The sequence below is a fragment of the Neofelis nebulosa genome, chromosome 4 (assembly GCF_028018385.1).
Source record: "Neofelis nebulosa isolate mNeoNeb1 chromosome 4, mNeoNeb1.pri, whole genome shotgun sequence".
In the NCBI taxonomy this organism is placed as follows: domain Eukaryota; kingdom Metazoa; phylum Chordata; class Mammalia; order Carnivora; family Felidae; genus Neofelis; species Neofelis nebulosa.
The window spans coordinates 143,813,223-143,830,462 of NC_080785.1; the positions used below are offsets into that span (position 1 = coordinate 143,813,223).

The window sequence follows — 17,240 nt, forward strand, 5'->3', positions numbered from 1 at the left end:
CACGTTCACAAACTGCAGTCTATGTAAATCTGAGCTGAACGTAATCTGGGCACCGCACAGAAGCTGTGTACAAATATGAAAAAATTATTTTATCTTCCCGATGCTACATAAGCCCCACCACGAACATCAGGCAGGTTCTGAAGAAGCAGAGAGGAACATTTTTATATGAACATACCTAATGTGGATGTCAGGTTTATGGAGTGAGTCCCCAGCAATGTGAGTGGTGGTTAATTTCTGTTGTACCAAAATGGAACAGAGTCTTTGACAAGGGCTGTTTATGTTTCTGCACTATGCTCCTACTAAACTCTAACAACAGCTGCACTTCTTTCCTGTGCTTTACTATTAAAAACTATGAAGGCTCTGGGCCTCAATGGTCACAAAGCCCTACTGGTCACAGGGCTAGCAGGTTCTATGCTCTAGTGCAGCTTTTCTTACTTGATTCAGCAGTTTGGAGACAGTACTGACCTAAGTCTGTGACATCCAATACAGTGGCTGCTGTGCACATGTGGCTAAGGGACTGCATTTTTAATTTTATTTAATTTTATTAAATTTAAGTAGTCTAAGTGGCTACCTATGGCCACTGGACAGTATAAACTATTTGCAGATATAAACATTAGAGACTTGTGAAAATATAAGCATACGAAACATATATGACTTGCTTTTTTCTCCATTTAACATAAAATGAATCTCTTTCCATATTAGTAACCATACATCTGGATGTTGTTTTTAATGTCTGTATCTGGGCTGTTCAATATAGTAGCCACAAGCTGTAGGTAGCTATTGATGACCTGAAATGTAGCTAGTCCAAATTGAGGTATGTTGTAATTGTAAAATGCACACGAGGTTTCAAAAACTTTGTATGACATAAAAAACATAAAACATATCATTAGTTTTTATATTGATTATCTATTGAAATAGTATTACTCTGGATACATTGGGTTAGGAACAGATTATATAAATTAATTTCACCTGTTCCTTTTTGCTTTTCTAATGTGGCTACTAGAAAACTTAAAATTACACACGTGGTTTGCATTACATTTCCATTGGACAGTTCTGCCTTAAAACCTCCACCGCATGTAATGAACTGACTCCACGCCTCGGTAACCAGGATGGGAGAACTGAGAAAATGGTAATCCAAATCAGTGTCTGGTTCTGTGGCTCAAGGGAGGACCCCTAACTCCTCCTCACCTAGGCCTGGGCTTAGTGGAGCCATCAAACAGGTCCACTGCCCTGAAGGTCCTAATAACAGATCAGGTTGGGGATGGCTCAAAGTCCACTGGCCTATAAACCATTCTGCCACCCCCAGCCCTATGGCGTGGAGGAAGTTACTGATCCTCTATGCATTCATTTTCTCCCAACTAAAAAATGGGGATAATAGAGAATTGTTATGAGAATCAAATAAGAATCTAGAAGAGTTTGGCAATTCCTTATTAAGGTAAATATACACTTATCTTAAGACTAAGCAACTCCATTCCTAGATACTGGCCCAGGAGAAATGAAAATATGTCCACACAGACTTGTACCCAATGGTCATAAGATCACTATTCACAATAGCCCCAAAGTAGAAATGACCCAAATGTCAACCAGCTAATGAATGCATAACAACTACTGAGCAGTAAGGAGAAACATGCAACATCATGAGAGAATCTCAGAACTTTATGCTAAGTGAAAGAAGCCAGACACAAAACATTACACCCTATAATATGTATTTACATATAACATTCTAGAAAAGGTGAAACGGCAATAACGGAAAGCAGATCAGTAGCTGCCAGGGATCAGAGGAAGGATACTGACTGCAAAGAAGCATCAAGGCAATACGTGATGAATATGTTACAGTGGTTGCCTGGGTGCAGCATTGGTCCAACTTAGGAAATGAGATAAGTTAACATAAAGAGCTGACCACAGGGTTGTGCACCTAGTAAGTACTTAAACAATGCTGGTTGTTAACATGGCAAGTGCAGCTGCCTTTTCAGTACTACTCAAACTTTCTAGAACCAAACTCAGACTCATGATCTTCCTGGTAAGACTAGCTACTGCTCACTTACCGTGGACTATTTCTCTAATCATTTCTGGTGCCTTTGTTTCCCTCATGGCCTCTACCTAGTAGACCTCTCTGTTGTGTTCCTCCCTCTCTCCAGTCCTTCTCTCCCTCCTGCCACTGATCTCATGTGGCCTTTTTAACCCCACTTAACTTTACCCCAAGTTAAGGAGGTAACTTTTTACCTCCCTGGACTCTCCTCTCCCCTTCCTTCACTCTTCTCATAGACTCCTACTCACTGCCAGCAAACTAGGCTTCCTAAAATACCTCTTCCACATGTTACAGACCTGCTCAAGTCTCTCACTGCTGTTTGGACCCCTTAGCCTAACCTCCAAGGAGCCCCACAACGGGTGCCAGTCTCCCTTTCCCATCTTTTACCCCACACCAGAATCCACCAAAATAGACCCTTTGGGAATGAACAAAGGCAGGGAACCCGTCTGTCTTTCAACCTGCACCCCCAGTGCCTAGACTGGTGCCAGCAACAAGGGCCATACTTACAGCAGTATCTGCTGAATGAACTCCTGAAGTCTGCAAATACAACCTGGCCTCAGAGAACACAGCTAGTCATGCTTCAGGTTTTTCTGTTTTTCTGTGTTTTTTTTTTCTTCACATTTATTCATTTTTTGAGAGAGAGCGAGCAAGAGCGGGAGAAGGGCCAAGAGAGGGAGACAGAGAATCCAAAGCAGGATCTGAGCTCGGAGCAGAGCCCAATGCAAGGCTTGAACTCACGAACAGTTGAGATCATGACCTGAGCTGAAATCAAGAGTCTGCCGCTTAACTGACTGAGCCACCCAGGCGCCCCTGCTTTAGTTTTTAAACTAAGATCTTTCTGGTGGATTTGTAACAGTTTAGAACAGGATGAACAACTAGGGTCTCTGGAAGGATTTACATGTTAAAGGCTTCTGTGTCTAGTTATACTTTTTAAAAAATACATCAACAAGACAATTTATTTAAATATTTTCTCCCTTTAACCCCGAACAGACTAAGAGCTTCCAAGTGTACACGCGGAAAGCATGGGGGCAGTCATAGAGATGAGTGTGTTCATGGTTTCTTTCGTTTAGCATGGTTTGGGCCACTACATAGCTTTTTAACTGATTTTGCTCTGAGTCATACTTGGTTTCATTTACACCTATTAATGGACCATGACTAAAGGCAGGCTTTAGGAATGCCAATGGTAAAATATGAGTTAAGTGAGAAGTTAGTGAGAAATATGAGAAGTGAGAATCATCATAAAATTGGTGATTCTGCAAATTGTCTGAAGATGCTCATTATCAGTGCCTTAATCTATATTCACCTTATCACGATTCTCACCGCTGCTGTTTCAAAAAAAAAAAAACAGTGTAATTCAGATCACAAAATTATGTTAATTTTTAATAATGTAACGATCTGAATAAAATATATTTTTAATTCAAAATCACGTCCAGAGGTTTGTTTTTTTGTTTTTTGTTTTTTACAATTCAGGGTTACTGTGAAAGGAGTCTGCAAGTTCAAATGCCTGGGGAGTGCAGATTTAGAAGCCATTCTCTGGAACGCTGTGAAGCCCAAACTCCCAGGGGGACCCAAGTGGATGGAGGCACTCACACCGCACCCTCACTGCTCCCGGGCACACTGGCACTTTCAGCACCTTATGTCCCCTTCTAGCAGGAGTAAGCTCCGTGCTTCATTCATCTTTTTATCTTAATACACAACCCAGTGCCCGGCTCGCAGAAGACTCCTCGTGGGTGCTTGCTGGCATCCCCAACACCTTAGTGGCTTTCCAACAAAGAAACTGCGTGCTTCAGAGAGTGAAATGCACCCAGACCTGATGTATGTGCCCACAGCCTGACTGCTGGTGCGTGGCACTTAGGGGAAAGGAAGTTGGCAGGGCTCTACAGAATATAACTGCATTTCTCAGGAAGCAGCGTTCTGAAGATGTCAGCTGCCCCCCACCCCCTCACAAATGTCAGCTGGCATGGTCACTTAGCAGAGTAAGTGGCAGGGGAAAGAACAAAGCAGAGGGCTTTCTATTTTATTTTGTCACCCCGCTGCCAAAGGTCAAATGTGTGTGCACCGATGCTGGTGATGAACAAAAGCTGGGAAGTGAAGAGCTGAAATGGGCATTTGCCCGGGGTCCCCTTCCCTTCAGGCCTGGCCTCCGGGAACACATCTGCCAGTTCAGTGGCCAGGCCCCGTGGCCTGCCCGTTTGCCTCTTCCAGCTCTGAACATCAGCAGCCAGCTCTGCTGCCAGGCAGCCGCCCTCAGGGCACCCCATGCCGCATCCCACCCCCCCGCCACCCCCAGCCTGGCTATCAAAACGTGTCCCTTCAGAATGAAAAAGAAAAAGGAGACAGGGGAGTTGCTCTTTGACATGCCACTGGTCTCTCTTGCAATTTGTTAGCAAAGTAGTCCCGGTGAACAGTGAGAAAAACTTTCAAATGAAGAGTTCGCCTTTTTCCATTCAACATACTTGAGCGCCTAACAAGTACTGGTACCTAAAAAGTTACTAGTGCTCTGGCAAATACAGAGGTAATACACTACATCAAAACAGCTGATACTTCAGTGCTGAGTTCTGCTCGGAATGTTCCATGTGTGAGCTCAGTGAATCCTCACAGCAGCACTGACATACTCTTCCTATCCCCACTTTACAAAGAAACAGGCTGAGGAGATAAAGCAATCTGTCCGAGGTCGTTCAGGTTTTGTCTCTTTGCTCCTGCCTTACACTTCCACATGTGTGGGAGGGAGATGATATAAACAGAAAACAAAGTAGTAAGAAATAACAGGTATGTAAAATGCTGGCACTTTGGGGACCAATAAAGCTGAATGGGCATTTCAGAGGAAGGAAGCTACAGCCCAGATAACTGCAATCATACAACAAATTCATTTATTCAACAAATATTTATTGAATGCTTACTATCTATATGCTAGGGAATGTGCTTGTTTGAAATAGAATCAAAATAACGATACATAGACACGAAAGGCTGGATTTAGAGGGAAGGAAAAAAAAAACACCTCAAAGAGAAAGACATGGACAGACGCAGAACAAGCTGCCGTCTGACCCTTACCATCTAAGGAGTGGGAAGGGGCACAGGTGTGTCCTCCTCGCACAGATGCTCAGAGGCCTAGGAGCTCCTAAGTAAGGCCTGCTCACCACTGCATCCGAGCACTGACCACAGTGCCCATTGGAGGGCCGGAGCTCACGAAGTACCACAAATTAACAAGCAGAAGGCTGCTAGCAGACGTGGTGACCTACATGGTCGCATGCAGGGATGCCTCAAACATGGCAAGGTGTCACCCAGCTATTCCATGTGCTCTGGTGGGACAGTGGGTACTGTCATGCCTGCCAGACCCTTGGCCTGACTAGAGGTCTGGTGTGAGCAGGCCCGCTTCAGGCTCCATTTCCCTCTGCGGGACTAAAGTGCACCAGTCACCTGTCACCTGGGGGAGGGGCAGGCTCAAAGGAAGACCTGATGAATGACGCTGCTTTCCCTTTTCACCTCTACAGGTGGTTCTGATGTTTTAGATCCAGGATTACCCCCATACCAACACTCTATTCATTCCCTCTTCCCACCCTAAACCAGCCTCAACTGAACTGAGGAGAAATGACCAGTTTCTGATGAGCCACACAAAAGAAAGCAGCTTTGTTTAGATGTCATAAACAGAGAGCTGGCCAGGGCACAAACGCCCTGCTTTCCAGCACAGAGCCCTTTGCCCTTCCCTTGCGCTACTCCAATAAGTCATCTGGGCACCTACAACTAAATGCACGAGGCAAGGTGCAACCCAGAGCAATTTCTGTCACACCAGCAGGACATAATTGATCTATTGTTCTAAACCCAGGGTTCCTTAAAGCAAGGTGCAATGTTTAGATGTATGCTAATTCTCCAAGTTTGCAGCTTAGGAATTCTTACCCTAAGATTCAATGCCTAAGAGCAGGCTTCAGGCTTCAGTGAGGTTCTGGGAGGTTATCTAAGCATGTATATGCACATTTATGGAGAATTTGTCCCTCTGATAACATCGTGAAAGGAGTTAAACCCAAAGAGGTAAAGACCTTGTACTAAGAATATGTCCTCAGTTTAGCATCCTGCAATGTTATTAAGACTTCCCAGGGTGACTGCTGAACGGTTTGGGGCTTCCTTTTGGGGTAATGAAAATGTTCTAAAATTAATTATGGAGATATACAACTCTGTGAATATACTTATATTGAGTTGTATATTCAGTGGGTAAATTGTATGGTATGTGAATTATATAAAGCAGTTACTAAAAAAAAAAAAGAAAATGGGGGGCTGCCTGAGTGGCTCAATCGGTTAAGCATCTGACTCATGGTTTTGGCTCAGGTCATGATCTCATGGCTCATGGATTCAAGCTCCACGTTGGGCTCTGAGCTTACAGCACAGAGCCTGCTTGGGATTCATTCTCTCTTTCTCTCTCTGCACCCCCCTCCCTCAAAATAAATAAAATTAAAAAAAAAATTGGGGCACCTGGGTGGGTCAGTTGGTTAACTGTCCAACTCTTGACCTCAGCTCAGGTCTTGATCTCAGGGTCGTGAGTTTAGGCCCTGCATTGGGCCCCATGCTGAGTATGAAGCCTACTTAAAAAGAAAAAAAAATTTTTTCTGGAACACTCCTGTTGCAATGGATTCCTCAAACTAACACTATGTTAATAGAAGCACCCTCTTAGCCACGAAAAAATAACTACTCATTATTTGAAGACAATGGTAGCAGTAGCAATGCAGTTCCCCTTACTCTGTACTCTTTTAGGAAGAGGAAACACTTGATAGCTTACTCTTCAGTGGGAAATGACCAGGCTCACCCCAAATTTGGTAGTTAGCAAGATCAGCTGGAGACTAAATGGTCAATCTGCACAAACTCTTCCCCTCTAGAAGTCCAAGTGTTTACCCCCAAATGCTTGCCCCTTAGTCCTTAGTCAAAAGTTTCAAGCTGAAAATGAAGGGCCCTGTCTTCTCCTCTGAAGACAGCCATACCTTAATTTCCCTTACTATGTGCATATTACTCGTGAGAGAAGTCACTGACAAGGATGACTTCCAGTTAAGGTGAAAAAGCAATGGAAAAAATCTATTACCCTCCCTTCTACAGCACTCCCACACACTCAAGCACTTCTGAGTTCTAAAACCATGCTTGACCCCAGCTCTCCTGTCTCCAGGATGCCAAAAGCTAGAACATAAAGGAGTCTCATTTCATGGGAAGCTGCTTAGAAACCTCTAGGAGCTTAAAAAGGAACCACTACCTGCTTGCAGTAGAAAACAGGTTTGTTTTAGTTGGCCCAAATGAACCCATTTAGATCATCAATCAACAATCTATATTTTGGAGCACCTGGGTGGCTTAGTCGGTTGAGCGTCAAAATCTTCTTGGTCTTGGCTTAAGCCATGATCTCATGGTTTCATGAGTTTGAGCCCTGCATCAGGCTCTGCGCTGACAGCATGGAGCCTGCTTGGAATCGTCTCCTTCTCTCTCTGCCCCTCCCCTGCTTGCTCTCTGTATCTTTCTCAAAATAAGTAAAAATAAACTTAGAAAAAAGAAAACAAAAAAATCTATATTTTGAACTCTTTTTTAAATGTTTTTATTATTTATCTTTGAGAGAGAGAGAGAGACAGAGCCTGAGTGGGGAGGGGCAGAGAGAGAGGGAGACACAGAATCAGAAGCAGGCTCCTGGCTCTGAGCTGGTCAGCACAGAACCCAACATGGGGCTCGAACCCAAAACCACAGGATCATGACCTGAGCCGAAGTTGGACGCTTAACCGACTGAGCTACCCAGAGGCCTCTTTATTTTGAACAATCTTAAGATCACAATTCATATGGAAGCTGTGTACACAGGGGTGGATAGTTACAATAATCCCCTAGGGAACAAAACACATAAGCTCTTTTCTCATAAAATAAATTTCAGCCCCAGAATCCTATGTTTCTTCCAAATAACTATAGCTGGCTTCTTATTTGTATTCCTACTACAAGAAATCTTGCTAGGGGGATAATTCTCAAAAGAGATGATAAATGGGGATTAAGTATTACCAACCCCTAAATCACGCTGCAAAAAATTGACTTCTTCAATAGGAACAGTTTACTTACAATCTCTAAATTAACAAATTACCATTATCTAAAAGGTTCCAACTCAGACTTCTGCAACTGCATCTATCACAAGTTTCAAAGACAAGTGGTGAAAAATATATAACCAAGTAGAAGACAAGTGATTAGATTCCAAGAAAATAACTCTTATTATCTTATTATAATATGAAAAAGTGCTGCAAGTTAACTACCATGTAGTCTGCATTTACCTCTGCGAGTATCTTCAAGGAATTTTTTTTTAAGTATTCAGTATAACTTGGAATTGTAAAGAAACATCCAAATAGTATTCCAAAACGAAGCCCAGATAGATCCTGATACTGAGCACTGGATTGCCTTAAAATGTCAAACTCAGAAAGCAATGAGGTCTGCTAATTTGACATCACATTTGAATAGGTATTCTGATGATGTATGAATAGAGTTTAAAAGACTATAAAATAGGTCACTGCTTAAAAAGCTGAGGCTCAATAATGCAAGTCACAAAAGGAACTTCAAAACCATCTGTGTTATGACAGGTAAAGACTCTGACTTGTCTATACCTTGGAAAACGGAAGACCTCAGAATCCTATAGAACAAAAGCTCCGTGAAAGCAGGAGCTGTCTAGCTGAACACCAGATCTCCAGCATGTGCCTGGCACGCAGTAGGCACTCAGCACATTTTTGTTGTATTAATGACTACTGTTGAATAAATAAACTCTTCAGGAATAGTTTCCAAAAGTCAAAGGGTCAAGGAGAGTAAAGATTCTCAGTAAAGAGCTCAACATGTAATATTATCTTTCCCACAGGTTTTTTAAAATGTTGTTATGCCTCAAATATCACTAAAATTATCTTTTGTTTCTGAAGAACAAAGTGCACCAACTGCGGAGGAAATGGGCCCTGATTCAGATGAACCTCACAGAGAGTATTTTAAAAGGAGAAAACTGAGATGACGCACTATCACACTACAGCATATTGACCAGCATATTTGATAACAACCCTCTCCAAAACTGTCGGGTTCCTCTGGTTTCTATTTCAGCTAGGTAAGCAGTTTTTCAGTCCATTTATTTTAAAAGTTTTCCCTTTCCCATAGCCAAGAACTTCTACATTTCCCTTGTCTTCTCTTAGTCCCTGCAAACTTTCCCATAATTCACCTGTGTGGCTTTTTATTCAAATTCCTTTTGTTTGGAAAATCCTTCCCTTTCCTCCCATCCCAGGCGGAAAGCATCCTCCCTAAGTACAATCCCTTCTGATTTTATGTAAGTTTCATTTCCTTGCAGCAGAGGCCTGGTCTATTTCCTGAAGCCAAATTCATTGTGCTCCATAAAAGTGAAGATAAAATCATTCAAACCACAGTCAGGAACAGAATCATCTACCAGTCTGTGGTGCCCTTTCTGCCAATTTCTCATCCCAATATGACTTTCTGGTGGTGACCTTGTGTTCCTTTCATCCTGGCATCTCTATTTTCTAATCCACAGAATTTTCCCCTCCCAAGTCCATAAATTTTAAATCATACGCAACCTAAAATTTTCTGCTATAAATTCTGTTTCCCAAAGTTGAACAACCTTGATAAATGAAAGGAACTATGGACAGAAATTAGCTGATTTACAATAATAACATTTTAATGTGTTTAATCCTTTGGATATTATTTTGCCAAGGAGTAAATAGACAGAAGAAAAGAAATGCACAAATACTTCATAAAGACTATTTCATTTGATCTTTGTAATAACCTTGGAAGGCAGGCAGAACAGGCATTTATTACCCCCTTTAGAACAATAAACTAAACATCAAAAAGTTTACTTTTCTGACTTGCCCAACCAGTGTCACAGACCAACTAGTATCTGCCCAAAACCATATTAAGGTCTTGCCTCTTCCAACTCAAAGGCCATCTACTATATACTCTCTGTGTGTTTCTATCCTACAGCCAAGGAGCTACTTCCTAGATATTCAGCATTTCAAAGAGAGGATAGCCCTCTGGCTTCTGGGACACCATCTCCCTTCAGCTAACAAGCAGGAAAGCCACCTTCAACTTTCCCAATAGAAAACAATGCTCTTTTCTCTCATATACCACCATTAACAACTACTTTCCAACATAATTTCCAACAGTTCCTGCCTTAAAGGGCCTTATTCATAATGAGCTAATAATCCAGAAAATCTGCATCAGCATATGATTTTCTCAATAAAGTTCAGGGCTGATGCAACATTTCTCAGTCTGCAATTCTACAGCTAAAAGGACAAGAACACAGAACAGTCAAAAATTACGCAAGACAATGTTAACAGTTTTTTTTACTCCACCACATCTGCCTCTATGGGTCTCCTGTGAGTCATTGTCTTTTGTGTTCAGTCATCATTATAGGAACTCCCATTCTCTAAATTATTTTATTTCTTAAAGAAAAGCTCTGCAATAAAAATGGAATCCTATTACATCTTTCACCTTGCTGAAGCACTGACCCCTTAACTTAGCACCTCAGATGCCATGTTGTTCCAATTTTCACCACTACCATTTTACACAAACAAAAAAGAGGCAAAGTAATGTTGCAATTCATTTATTTATTCATTCAACAAACACATACGAAATCCTATCAGATACCGGGGACTGGGACCCAAAAATAAGCAAGTATCCCTCCTCTCATAACCTGGAGAAGAGGAAAACTAAAAAAGTAATTACAGAATAAACTGATCTAGGGTAAGGTGGAGGGGAGCACAGGGCTTGGGGCAGTGGCCTTCATGGAATGCTTCCTGGAAGAAGTGATCTGTGAGCATTTATATAAGCATCTCTTTACTTTCAGCACAAAATAAACATAAAACACTAACCCTACTCCCTGAAAGTTTATAAGATTTACTTGCCAAGAGTCAAGTGAAAACCTAATTTAATAGCATAATTTATTCTTGACTACTTGCCCTAAATTTCGACCCTTAACCTATACTCCCTTCAGCATAAATTACAGAGGGTACAAATTCTGCCATATACAGTGCCTTCTCACAAGTCTGTAAAACAGGATTAAAGATATGCACAACAAAATAAAACGCACTTTTTAAAAATACAACCATTTCACTAACTGGAAATAAACACTTTGAACAATCCAAACCCTACAAAGCATGGCTGTCGGAAGAGGAAACTGAGGTTCAAAAAGTCCCACTTTAATACAACAGAATAAAAGATCTCTTTGAAGTCACCAGAACAGCTTGAACAAAAAGAGAAACAGAAGGCTATTGTGGGGCTTTAGCCTCCAGATGATGAACCCCAAACACACTGCAATGGTAAACAAACAAGCCTCTGAGCCCGAATCTGATTTGGTGACCTGACAAAACATTACAATTTAAGGAATCTCTCTCTCCCCATTATTCCCCAAAGTTCCACTGGCTAGCAGCTCGTTTTCTTGCCGGTTCCTAGGTTTATTGCTTGTAAATTATAATGCAGTATGCTTTTCAAAAAAAAGGTACAGGCGAATGAAAACAACCCTGGTTTTAAAGACCTATAAAAGACAGTATATGTAACAGAAATAGTGTTTACTATGAGGACCTATTACTCCTTTATGCCACTCCAGTGGATTTTAAACTAAAACGAATGCTACCACTGCCCACTAAAGAGCAGGTTACAGGAGAGAAGCAGCACACTCGTACACCTGCCTCAGCAGGACCCCAGACTGCCTCCCTCACCATTTCCCGGTGCTTAGGCCAAGTAGCTGCCTAGAAACTGGGGCTGCAGACGCCAACCACTTATATTCTGCTATCCCAACAAGTAGGCTCTAAAGTCATACTTCCATTTGGTCAGGCACATACATCCTCATCCTCACCACTCAGATCCCCAGCTGAAGCCAGAGAAACTCAGCGGCCCCAAGGAGAAGGCTGGCGGCGGGCAGAAGTGGAAGAGGGTCCCGAGTGACCCCTTTACTCCGCCAGTCCAAGGTGGGCCCGGTAATCCAACATCTACAACTCGGAGCGGCACCGCCGAGCCCCTCGTCCAACTTGGCCCAGGGGGCTGCGATCTCCCACCCGAGACCCCAGCAGACCTCAGAGTTCACCTGGGCCCCGGGGCCCCTGACCCAGAACCGCCGCCACGCCACTGCCCTCCTGGCCTGGGCCGCCAACCCCTGGCCCCGGTCCCCGCCCGGGAGACCCTGTCCGGCCCGCGCCCGAAACCCTCTCGCGGCCCGGGGCCGCCCCGCGCCGCCCGCCCAACCGGCGGGCCGCGCACCGTGTGGGACTGCAGGCTCTGGCTCGCCTCGATGGCTGCTGTCAGCGGCACCGTGTCGTCCAGCAGCACCTTGCCGGCCGGCGGCTTCTCCATGAAGGCCATCCCGGGACGCTCGTCCGCCACCACCTCGACACCAGGGGCAGGAACCAGAGGCGCCGACTCCCGCCGCCCGCCCGGCTCCGCCGCCGCCGCCGCTGTCAACACGCGCCGCCCCACGCGCCGCCGCCACCCGCTGCGCCCGCGGGGTCCTAGCGCCGGCCTCCCCGCCGCCGCTGTCAACACCAGCCGCCCTTCTCGCCACCGCCTCCCGCGGGGTCCTAGCGCCAACCTACCACAGTCACCTCTGCCCTCGACCCCTGTTTTTCAAGCTCTGCGCATCCGCTCGCGGACCCAGTATCCTTAGCACCGGCCTCAGACCCGGGACATTCCACCCCTAAGCCATCACCTCCGGAGATCCTCAGATCCGAAGACACCGCGTCCTGAGCCCTGCGATCCAGGAACCCTCAGGCCAAAGATTGCCAAACCATGCCTAGCAGTGTTGGGCTTCTCACTTTAGGGCCTCAGAAGCTGGGAATGCCAGACTTGAGATCTTTAGAGCTGTACCTCTCCCACCCAGGCCTCCCGGGCTCAAGGATCCTAGGATCCAGAAAAGGGGCCTTCAGGGTGAGCCCCTCAGTCGGAGCCCTGCAGATCCAGAAACCCAGAAAATCCAGGTTTTACTGAACCTATCCTAGCTTTTCAGACCCAAGAACCTAAGAGCTGGGTCCTCAGAATTGGACCCCACAGTTGGAGCCTTTGGACTCCAGGACCCTCAGACCTGAGCTCTTTGAACTGGGGATCCTAAAAACTGGGCCTCTGTCTGGGACTCCAACCTCCACCTTTGTCCCCAGCCACAAAGCCTTATCAAAAAGAAAACCATAGGCCCCTAATGGAGTCACTTATGCTAAACCACATCCCCAAACCCAGGGCTAACCCCCCAACCTAACTGCAGTTTCAACCTCCCCCAGAAATGTAGTTTTAACCCGGTCAGTCAGGAATTTTCTGGCCAGCACCAGTGAAGTAATCTGTCACACAGACCTAATCCATCCCCCCAAAGGAAGATAAGGTAATTTGCATAAGACCCCCTGCTCTTCCTCTAAGGGAAAGTCACCTTACTGAAATAATCCTTTCTTTTGCTAATAACCTTCCTGCCCCACCATCCTTCCTATAAAAACCATCCATTTTGTACAATTCCTGAGAGCCTCTTTCTACTTACTAGATGAGATGCTGCATGATTCATGAATCACTTAATAATGCCTATTAGCTCTTCAAATTTACTTGGCTGCATTTTGGCTTTGTAGCAGCCTTCAACCCTGAGAACCCTCAACCAAGATTCTGTAGACTTGGGGTTTTCAGTGCCACTGTACTGGCTCCAAGAACCTCAAACCCAGAGCCAGAGAACTTTGAGATCAACTTCTCAGCTCCAAATTAGTCTCCACAGTCTTTCTGACCCCTCCCCTGTTCATGCTCTGTCTCTCTCTGTCCCAAAAATAAATAAAAAATGTTGAAAAAAAAAAAAATTAAAAAAAAAAAAAAAAAAAGGGGCGCCTGGGTGGCGCAGTCGGTTAAGCGTCCGACTTCAGCCAGGTCACGATCTCGCGGTCCGTGAGTTCGAGCCCCGCGTCAGGCTCTGGGCTGATGGCTCGGAGCCTGGAGCCTGTTTCCGATTCTGTGTCTCCCTCTCTCTCTGCCCCTCCCCCGTTCATGCTCTGTCTCTCTCTGTCCCAAAAATAAATAAAAAATGTTGAAAAAAAAAAAAATTAAAAAAAAACAAATTAGTCTCCACAGTCTTTCTGAACCCTAGACCACAATTCTGGCACTCCCCCTCCCTCCCCCCACTTCCCCCACCCGGAAATCCCACCCACACTGCTCTTTCCCAGGGCTGCATCCCCAGACAGTGGAAACAGACATGGAACCAGATGACCAGGATCTCCAGGGTTCTGGTATTCACCAGCTGTGTGACCTTGAATAAGTTACCCAACCTCTCTGAGCCTCAGCTCCCTATCTGCAAAATGGAGATAATAATACCTGTATGGAAAGGTTGGGATGTGGAATGCAGTAAGACAGGATGGGGCTTGGCACATTTTGCTCAACGATATTAGTTAACTTCCTTCCCCTACAGTTCACAGAATGGGGAGTTTCTAACTCTTAAATTTGCCTCCCCTACATTTCTATATTTCAGACAAGAACTTAAAAGTTCTTGGTAACCCCACCACCACCATACCACCACCACAATGGGACATGACAGCAAAGGCCTCCACAGTATCTAAAGAATACCCTCTCCAAATCTTGAGCTTATAGAGATTGTTGGGCAAGTAGCCACGACAGACTGAACATGTGAAAAGGGAAAAAAGAACTTCATGATTCGGTCCTAATATAATCAGAATTCTTCCTGCATTCCATTTTTGTCTCAGCGTGTTTAAAAGCAGCAGTCTATTAAAAGGCAACCAGATATGATTTAGGGATGAGTCAACTTTTTAGTTCCACTTTTTTTTTTTTTAAGGTAAATGGATTATTTCATTGCCAGAATCACAGAAACCAAAATTCTGCCTTAATCATTATTCCTGTCATGATGTGGACCAACTAAGACAAGACTCTTCTCAAATAATGCTGGTGGGAGTATAAATCGGTCCGACCTTTCTGAAAGGCATTTATCCATTCAACAATAATTTATGGAGTACTTACCATGTAATAGGTACCTTACCTGGCGGAAGGGGCTAGAATTTGACAATACATATCAAGGGCTTTGAAAATGTTCTCACTCAGTAATTACACCTTTAAGAGGGTATCCTAAGGAAATAATCAAGAGATCAGTGAAAATAAATATCAAGAAAGGATAAATACCTAACAATAAGGAATTGGACAAATCATGGTACAATCATAAATAGAATATTTTGCAATGATTAAAAATCAGATTATCAAAAGCTTTTAATGATGTTGGGAAGTGATCTTGATGCGATAGTAAGTGAAAAAAATATGTATTTTTTGTATGATCCCAATTTTAAAAAATGCTTATATAGAAAAGTAACAAGTGAACAAAATATGAACTGAGGGCTCTAGGGAAGTGGGATCATGATGCCTTCCATTTTATGCTTTTCTGTTTTTTTTCAAAATGTCTCTAATGAGGGTATTTTACTTGTATATATCTCTCTATATATTATATATATAACTTGTATATATCTCTCTCTCTATATATATAACTAACATCAAAATGTCTCTAATGAAGGTATTTTACTTGTATGATCACGAAAAAAATAATATTCAGCTGAATTGCAGAGGTTGTAAAATAACAACTTTGTCTAAGTTTTCCTCACTAGGAAAAGGAAACTGAAACAAGAAATCAGATATTTGATGGAATGAAGCCAGAGACTCTCAGTCACTTTCCCTTTCTCTGGAAATTCTTGCCTGAAGTAAGCCCCTCAGAATAAATACTAGGGTGAGCTTTATAATTTCATTTTCATCTGCCCATATCAGTACCTTGTCAGTGATCCCCTGAGGATCCTAGACATAAGTAGGTCCCTATTGTCTGGAAACCAGGCCCCAAACCCTGTGACAGCTTTTGGAGTGGCTCAGGCTGAATATGGGGAAACCTTTCCCAGGCCAGGGATGATCTAAATCAAATCAGCTTTGCTTCTGGTCTCGGGCCAGGTAAAGCTAGTGACTTCTGTGGTACCTTGGTTTTTCCCCCATGCACAACTACTCAGGCTAGCAGGGAAAGAAAAAGATTTATATTTCTGTATGTTGCCAGATGTTTAGATGGCCTACAGGTTGTTTGGCAACTTGACATTTGGCCAGAAGATAATGAGGATGCTTTACTGAGGATGCTTCTAGACCTGGCAACTGCTCTACAATCAAATCATAGAAGCTTGTGAAAAACTCAGTGCTTCTTAAGCAGCATTGCCTCCCAACTCAAAATTATTGCATTTCTTTGAATATTGATGACCTGTATAAAAAACAACAAAATTTGATCAAACTCACATAGGATCATTTTTCTTTCCCTTACGTGTTGATATTTTCCATCACATCATGGAGGAATTTTGCCCAGGGTTTAGAAGGTCATATGAACTGTTACAGCTAAAAGCCACCCTGGAAATTGATTGTGGCCTAGAAATTGCCTGTTTGTGGTGCCTCCTATTAATCCTGTTCTATTTACATAGTGTCAACATTAGTTTTCGGTTTTCTTATGATTTTGAACTTAAATGGTTTCTTCTAGTTGATTTTGCCCCAACCCAAAATTTCTCTGAAGATGTTGAGAATTCTTGTGTCTGCTGTGTTTGTAATCCAAATGAAGGCAAGCCAAGAACAAAAAAAGTGAAACATCTGGGACCCTGGAGATACTGAAGTGCAGCCCAAGAGTAATTTCACAGCACTCCCATTCTGCTCAGATAGAGCTGGTTAATAAATTATGCCAACACATGAGGCATTCAGAGTGCTACAGCTGCTCAGAGTGACAGTCAACCCTTGGTAGAGTAAGTTTTAATATAAAAACTTAGTAGATATAATTTAATAGCAATTTTCTTTGGGAGTAAATTGGGTCTGTGAATCATACTCTAAGAACATAAAAGAAAAATGACTAATAATTCAGCACAAAATGAAAACCTGTGGTTACCTAAGAGGTACCAGTGTGCATTTAGCAATTTCTTCTTCTAGATGAATACACAGGTCAGGTCTACAAGATGAATGGTGGCTGTGGTGAGGCTTTCTTCCCGTTGCTACTCAAGATTTGCTGCTCAGAAAAAGAAATGAGTGGCATCTCACCAATATGGAAATGTTTCTAATAGAATATAAAAATCTGTTACGCAATTTTGCAGTACATTAGGCTGAAATTGCTTAAGATGGGTATATCTTTCTGTAGCAATCAAACATTACATAAATTGCAGTCTTACAATGCCCCTATGTGGAAAGTGCTAGTACAATTTGGCCTGCTATCTTAGTACTT

General features: G+C 43.2%; 1 protein-coding gene across 14 annotated transcripts in view; it reads right to left on the reverse strand.

Moving 5' to 3' along the window:
• PXK (PX domain containing serine/threonine kinase like) overlaps positions 1-12,472 on the reverse strand; it is a 74,535-nt gene extending 62,063 nt beyond the window's left edge. For 11 of the 14 annotated variants that reach the window (XM_058726388.1, XM_058726387.1, XM_058726397.1 and 8 more), the window contains exon 1: positions 12,263-12,471. In XM_058726388.1, coding sequence (XP_058582371.1) covers positions 12,263-12,364 — 102 coding nt within the window. In that variant the 5' untranslated portion in view covers positions 12,365-12,471. Of the gene's footprint in view, positions 1-12,262 lie in introns of all 14 variants that reach the window. The other 3 variants (XM_058726389.1, XM_058726401.1, XM_058726400.1) reach the window with 1 other exon arrangement.
• Positions 12,473-17,240: the final 4,768 nt, after the last annotated feature.